Below are 7,947 nucleotides of genomic sequence, written 5' to 3'. Positions count from 1 at the left end.
CTGAGGGGACTGAGAAGGCGAAGAGCTCACTATTTCTCAGAAATACCGGTAAATTAGGAGTTTCCTTTAAATAATTCCCACAGCCTGAGCAGAAGGCTGGGCTCCCAGAATGCATCTCACTCCTCTCACTTGCTCCTAGGACTTTTATTCAAACACCTCCCGGCCCAGCCTGGTTTATTGGAGATCTCCTTCCCTCTGATTTCCTATCTCTGTGGGGCACCTCAGAAGTAACTGAGGAAAAGGGTAGGGCAGGAGGAAGAGAGAGGAGAGAAGACACAATTATTATTGGTCCAGGTGGCACCTCTACTGTTCCACCACCTTCCCTTCCCCACCCCTTTTTCCTGGCAGGGACCTCACCCTGCCAATAAGGTTTCTACTGGGTACACAGGTCTCAAATGGCCTGAGGACTCAGCCCGTGGTGGAGGTTTTATCAGGCCTGTGACTCAACACCTGATCTATGATCAATCCTTCTCCTCTTTTCATGTGCTGTTCCCACCTAGTAACCCTATATTAGCAATTTCCAGAACACATACTCACACACACACACACACACACACACACACACACACACAACCAGTACCCAACAACATATATGCATCTCCAATACATACATATCCCCAACACATTACACACACACATACACACACACACTTATATATGAGCCTCTGCATGATTATGGAGGGAAGACAGAATAGAGGCCCTTTCTTTTTCAGAAGATCAATCCGCCCTGCTTGGGTTACTCACTTGTTCTGGAGACTCAGTGAGTTGAAATAGAGGACCTAATTTATACAGGAAGATATCCACCTTGCCCTCTTGCCCCTGCCTAATTACTCTCACACACCCTCTATACAAACCAAGGAGCATTTCCTGTAATGATAATGTGGCCATGGGACAGATGATTTGGGAATGATAATGGCAGGCTTTGTAGCTGGCGCAGTTAGCTTTTCTTTTGTGAAATAAGCCCAAATGGGTTAATAACAACATAGCTGATGTCTTGTGCCTTGTAGAGTTGCATTCTACCTCCTAGAGCTCCATAGTCCTAGATGCTTTCTCTTTCAGGAACTTTATAGGCACAAGGTCCCTGTCTGGCTATCCCATATCACTTGCTCATGCTGGGTCAACGGACGGAGTGCAAGGAGTCTGTGCCGATCACCAACGGATGCCCTCCTTCTGTGAAGAGCCGCAGAGGAGGCTCTGATTTTGACTAAGGCAGCAACAATGATGGTCTCAGCTGGGGCCAGCTTTCTCTCTTTCCTGTTCCCTTTCTAATCATGATTCCTACCAGTGGCCAAGTGTCCATGCCTTTTCCCAGTCCTTACCTCTGGCTTGTAGGCTTTTCGGAACCTTGAGGGTCCATCAGGGCTGAAGATCTGGCTAGGTACACAACTGACCACAGCTGGCTGTCCATTCTCACAGGTGGCATTCTTCACAGGGTCCCGGGACACTGAAGGGCCCAGCTTGCAGCTGGAGATGTGAGCTTCGGTGCCCGTGCAGTTCATGGAAAACTGCCAATAGCGCAGCTTCCTCCTTGAGGCAAAGGTTCTGCAAGGGAAAGGAATGGATGGGTAACCAGGGCATTCCAGCAGTCACCTGCTTCCTTCCTTCCTAGCAGATCCAGTTCCAGGAACTCAGTCTCCCCGCCTCCCTGCTGTGCTGGATTATAGGCATGCACCACCACTTCGGGCTTTGTTTTTATCTTAAAAGCATAACAATTAAAGGATCATGGTTTGTAAAAGCCCCCTTTCGTAAAGAAACAGCCCACTGATAAAATAACTAAGCCGGTCCCATGAAAATAGCATCAGTCCTTTCAGGGACCATCCTTTTTACAACCTAACCACCCCTTGAAGGTACCATTTCTTAATACTGTTAATTACATTGCAATTTGTAGTAGAGGGAGACGGTCAAACCATAGCATTACCGTGATGGTGGGTGAAGGTTAGGGCCCAGGACTGCTGGAGGAAGAGCCATACTGGGACAGGCAGTGGCCGCTGGCAAGGGTCCCAGAATAAAGACATCCCCCAGTTCTGCTAACTGGGGCCCACAGCTAATCTACATATGTATATTTCCTGGCTTTGGCTCTATCTTTTCTGTGAATCTTAACACTGTTGAAGGAAAGTTAAAAACTCAGGTGAGAATTTCTCTCTCCTTAGTGTTGGTCAAAACTGCAACTGAATCAGTTAATCTCCCAATGCAAATGAGTGTTCAGATGGAGGGGAAGAAGGGCTTACAGCCAGAAGTCATCATAAATAAACATTGTGGCCGGTAAACGAACAAACGCTTGTGAAGCGCTTAAAACAGTGCGCAGATCACGGGGAGCATTTTCTGAAAGGAATGAGAAAACGGTAGTGGTGATGTGGATTGAATGTGAAATGTCCTCCACGGGCTCATATCAAACATTTGCTCCCCTGCTGGCGGCACTGTTTTGAGTGGCAGGGCCTAGCTGGAGGAGGTGGGTCTCCACAGGATGGGCAGTCAGAGTTTTAATGTGGACTCTCCTTCTCTTCCACCCTCACTGCTCCTGATCCACAGGGATGTGAGGCCTCCCAGCTGCACTCACCGCCACAGTGAGCTCCACTATGCCACCACGACGGACCGTATCCTCCCAAACTGTAAGCCAGGATGAATTCTTCCTCCCTTGAGTTGCGTCAGTTAGGCATTTTGTCACAGTGACAAGTAACCAGGCGACAGAGAGATGGCTCAGTGGCTAAGAACATGTACTGCTCTTGTAGAGGACCCAAATGTGCTTCCTAACACCACACCTGGAATTCCGGCTCTAGGGAAGCCCCTGGCCTCTGTAGGCATGGACACACACACACACACACACACACACACACACACACACACACGAGGAAAAAGAGAGAAACAAAATAGTTTTACAAAAAAGAAAATAAAAAAATGGCCAAAGGAGGAGAAAAAAAAGAATAGAGGAAGGATTCATCAGCTTAGCAGTTAAAAGCACTGGATGCTCTTCCAGAGTTCAATTCCCAGCACCCACATGGCAGCTTAGAACCATCTGTTACTCCAGTTCCAGGGGGAATCTGACACCCTCACAGAGACATACATTTAGGCAAAACACCAATGCACATAAGATAAAAATAAATAAGTTTCAAAAAAAAGAAGGAAGGATCGTTGCCCGAGTGATAGGGCTGTTTGATGGAAGACCTGGCTATGAATGATTGTGGGGCTTAAAGAGGATACTTATGAGGACGCTTGTCTTCTGAAACGGTCCAGCTTTTTAGAGCCTGTGTGCTTGCATCTGCTTAGCAGGACTCAGAGAGATGCTTGAGGGAGCCGGCCATTGCTACCCTGACAGAGGAGGCTTTGTGGCGAGTAGGCGTTGGAAGGGACAGGTATGAAGTCTTGGCCTTGCTGGTCCAGCCTCAAAGACACCTGCTTTGTCTTGGGGTGAATGATAGGAGAGTAAGGGAAAATTCCTGAGATATCATTATTGTCTCCCCTTCACCAACATTTGTGTCTTGGAATACAATTCTAGTGTGGCTGTGGGTACAAACACTTGAATATCTAAAATACCGACTACATCAGCCAGTTGAGGTTGTGTGCTCCCCACAGTGACATCATACAGTGGAGGAGTCCACGAGGGGGATGTTAATAGCTCCAAAGACGCTCCCCCACCCCACTTCCTGCAAGGCCCCTTGCACTGACAAACCTCACCCGCTTCCACACGTAGGCAGGGGAATCCACTCAGGGGAGCATGAGCTGTTCCGGGTCAGAGAGCACCAGACCCACCGCTGGCTTGGGAAAGTCCATCTGTTTCCAGCTGTTGGGAGGCACCGCCCTTACTCCCCCCCAGCACCAGTCTTCCCCCTGCTTCTGTCTTACATCAGCTCTCAGGAATGTGCCGCCCACCACGAGCCTCCAGGAGCCTCCAGCAGCGGGAGCACCATCCCGCCCCCACTCTCATTTAGTCACTCACACACTGGCTGAGCTGGCCCACGCGAAGCAGTAGAGAGGTAGAGAGGAGGAAAGCATAGACCGCCCCCAGGCCTGGACATGAGAGGGATGGCTGGGGTTGGAAGCCAAGCTGGAAGCCAGCAGGGCCGGAGCAGTTAATGAGCTGGAGTCACTCTAGAAGCAAAGAGAGTCCCAGTGGCTCTCCCCAGCCAAGGGAAAGCTAGATTTTGTGAGAGCCTGCCAGGGGCTCAATGTGTCGGTTCCATCTACACTTCCTGAGCCTGGGGGAATCACTCAAGGGAAGGATTGGAGTCTATGTGAGATGAACGTTAGCTAAGACCCCACCATTACCCTCCTTGGACTAGTGAGCCACAAATACACTACACGCTTGGGTCAGCTCAGAGCTAGCGCCCAGCATTCAGCAGATCTGATTGCTCCTTCCATCCTGACACTCTGGCATCCTGGGAAAGGGTCCCTTTGGAGAGGGCTGGGAGAAAAGCAGTACAAGGTTTTGGCAAGGTACCCAGGTCCTCAGAGGGATGCGCCTCCATTTTGCTCTGGGGCGCTGGGTCTATAAACTGACCTGAGTCTTAGAATTGATTAAGAGAATGTGCTGCCCATTGCTATTCAGGTTAGACTTCTCACTTGACCTAGGGCTTATCTGTTGGGACAACCAAAGGAAAATTTAGTCAAGCTCTACTTTCCCTTCCAGGAGCAACTGAGCCAACAGCAAGGTCTTCAGGAGCCAGAATATTCTGAATGTCATGCTGCTCTTTACAGAACTACACCTCCTTGCTTTTAGTATCATTGGGCTTACCACCTCTGAAATATTTGTGTGCATTTTGGGTTTCCCAATGCAGGGACTGCTATTCACACTGTGGGGTCTTGACTTAGAGGATGCATTCAGGGTCCCCCAGCAATCTTGGGGAAAGGTGTGTCTCCAACAGGGGAGAGTAGGTCTAAAATGATAAATCCACTTTAATAAACAGTTCAAACCACCTCAGTATTTGCATGCTTTTCTTTACATCAGCACTTCCAGCTCATGAAGTAACTGCAATCACACACACACACACACACACACACACAAGAAGTCAATGATGCTGACTACAAAGTGTTATTATATTGGCTCTGGTTCTAGGGCACTGAAGCTAAAAGTTCATTAGATTTAGGGTACACGCGTGGCTCCCCTGGCCATGGCCGAAGCCAGTACTGGAGAGAGAGAGGGTGAAAGCACACTAGGGATGCAGAGAGGCTTTTAGGTTGGTTCTAGTAACTGTGGAGCAAGGCTCTGAGTCCCACGGTAACTGTGAAGCTTATGGGTACTCCTCAGTCCAGCAAGGAGAGCTGACTCTTGAAGAAAAATGGAGAGGTTGTGAGAAGGAAGGCCTTGGGTGATGACCTTAGCCATGAGAGCTCGTAAGGCAGCAGGTCCACTCAGGGCTTCAGCTTCTACAGGGAGACTGCTGCAGACAGACTGAGGACTTCTCTGACAACATTTTCTTTTTTTTCCTTAGAGCCTCAGGCCTGCACAGGAACTATTTAAGAAGATTGAAGGGAGATGGGTGAAGGGGTCCTACTAGGAGCTATCATTTCAGGGATCAGGTTCACCTGGAGTCACCTCTGATGAGGGTCCACAGATAACCCTGCCTGGGGCCACCCCTGTTTCAGCCCCACTGAGCTGGTACCCATCCCAGGAGGTCACAGCTCCCTGGTGGAGACTGGATGAGGAGCTGGGTGGGAAAACTGTCCATGGAGCCTATGTGGGCTGTCCTGTAGGCTCTATTAGTGAGTGACCCAACAATGGCCTTGAGGGCAGTTCAGGATTCCTTGCCATCATCTCCTTTTAGCCCCAGTTGGTTCAACCCCAGCAATGCTGTCAAGGCTCAAAAAGCATGCTTTCTCTTTTAAGATGCACGTGGAAATGTCTCTGCACCCTCCCACCCTTTGTGAGGAAGAAGGTGGAAGAGGCTCTTGTTCCAGCAACCTCTGTTGACTCTCTCATGTCACACACAGAGCAGTGAAGGTGGAGGCCAAAGAAGAGGCACAGAGGAATGCTCACAGGTTTGCTTTCCAGGGCTTGCTCAGCCTGCTTTCTGATAAAAGCCGGGACCACCGTGGGTGTGGCTCTCCCACATCAATCACTAAGCAAGAAAATGCCCTGATGGAATCTGATAGAGATAGGGGAGGGAGAGGTGGGTCTGGCAAGAACTAGTCTAAAAGGGAGACTCTAGGAATCGTTTCCAGGGCAACAGACACCCTGAGCCTTATAACTGGCCTGTCAAGCAAGTCTTAAGAAGTTGGTGTCATCCTCGCCCAGTCTGTATATTGCTCTTACACAGTCTGTACATTCTTCAGTGGCTCCTGGAAGTGATGGGTGGGATTTCCCTGGGCTTAAGCCCTTTGTGCCTCAGTCGGTAAGCCTTTCTATGTACAATGCCAGGTCCATCATCTAGCTTGCTTCCCACACTAGTGTGGATTACTCAAAAGCGAGGCATGAAACCACCATCACTAGGACTGGTACTGACGCCACAAGAACAGGAGTCCAGAAAACCTTGCCCTCTTACTTGTAGGCCTTGGGGTTGTAGTTCTTCTCGGCAGGAAAGCCAAACATGCCACAGACCACGTGGGAATTCTTGGCCGTCCAGTGCTTGTTACAGATCTGCTTCCAGGCCCTGCCCTCCTTCACCTCCACATAGCCCTCTGTCACAGGCTTGCGATGGCGGAAGGCAGAAAGGATGGGCCGAATCCGGATGTCTTCCACCTGTATGTTTAGGCTCTGTGAAGAAGATATGGAAGGACAAGGGTTATGATAGGAGCCTGGCTCTGGACAGGTGCCAAACAGCAACCCCTGCCTCGGGGACCACAGGCTGAGTTCTGCTGGCCGGCTGCTCTCCAGGCTCTGCAGAGGGGCCCGAGTATTCCCAATGGGCACATGGCACTATTACCAATTGCTGTACGTTAGGAGGTGGATTGGCAGCAGGCACTAAGGATGACTTGCCGTGCTCAGAGAAGTCTTGAAGAAGCCCCCGAAGCTCCCTTTTTACTACAAGAAAATGTGGAGAGCCACAGGCAGTAGATTCTTCCTACATGGGCTTTATTAAATAAATATAAAAGCATAAGAGAGAAAATATTTTTTTGATTTTTCATCATGGCAAAACAATCCAGTTTTTTTGCATTTTACTCCAAAATACTTGCAAACATACCAACAAATATGTATGTGTATATGGAGATGAGCCTCAGGCCCTTTTAGGCTACTGGTGTCACCTGGCTGGCACATTACCTCACATCACTCCTCCTGCTGAAGTCCCTGAGGCCCTATACAGGGCGCGTGGCTTGCAGGAAGAGGCAAAGCCAGAGGAGCCTCAAACCTGGGGAGCCCTTAGGAAGCCACCTTCTAACCTTTCTAGGTCAGCGGGAGCAGCGGTTTGGGCTTGTGTTGGCAGGACTCTTCTGAAGAGAGTAGCAGGCTAGAGGGGAGGACGGGAAGAAGTGCCCGCTCCTCGACATTCTCCCCTGTTCCCTGACACTCAGTTGGAACGAGCTTGCATGAGAAGTGAGACCTTTAGAGACCACAATGTGACCCACAGTGAGTGTGACCCACAGGGGTTCCCAGAGTTACACTGACACTTTTCATGCTTTCTCCATCAGTGTTCAAATCCAGAACCTCTCACTTCCAGTCCCCCACCCACCCCCGTCCCTCTGGAGCCATTGCCTTATCTTCTAACAGTCTCTAGCAGAATCACTGCCTCCGTCCATCTGCCACAGTACTGGCTAGAGAGCCCTGCCGAAAACACTTATTTATATTTGTTCCTTTTTTGTCTCTTACACACAGATGTCTTAGAGACGTCTGCAATCTTTCCTGGAGGATTCCAGCTATGCCACCCTCCCTACTTGATGTCCTGAGCTCCAGATTCACTCTCGGATACTGGGAACTTCAGCATATAATACAGACAGCTTTCAGCGGTGGGGAACTCTATGCCAAGAACTTCCTGACCCTTGAGCAGAATAACGAGGTTCATTGCCACTGACCACGAT

The 7,947-nt window shown here is 49.6% G+C and overlaps 1 protein-coding gene across 1 annotated transcript in view; it reads right to left on the bottom strand.

The window, feature by feature from the left end:
- Positions 1 to 1,117: 1,117 nt before the first annotated feature.
- LOC129679102 (lysyl oxidase homolog 2-like) overlaps positions 1,118 to 7,947 on the bottom strand; it is a 30,549-nt gene continuing 23,719 nt past the window's right edge. Inside the window, exons 3-5 of the mRNA XM_055610030.1 lie at positions 6,477 to 6,688; positions 1,320 to 1,542; positions 1,118 to 1,204 (exon numbers count right to left, since the gene is read on the bottom strand). Of these exons, the coding sequence (XP_055466005.1) occupies positions 1,118 to 1,204; positions 1,320 to 1,542; positions 6,477 to 6,688 (522 nt within the window). The remainder of the gene's footprint in view (positions 1,205 to 1,319; positions 1,543 to 6,476; positions 6,689 to 7,947) is intronic.

Source organism: Psammomys obesus, unplaced genomic scaffold (assembly GCF_907164565.1).
Source record: "Psammomys obesus unplaced genomic scaffold, mPsaObe1.curated_primary_1811, whole genome shotgun sequence".
NCBI classification, from domain to species: Eukaryota; Metazoa; Chordata; class Mammalia; order Rodentia; family Muridae; genus Psammomys; species Psammomys obesus.
This window is presented reverse-complemented; position numbering and strand designations above follow the sequence as displayed.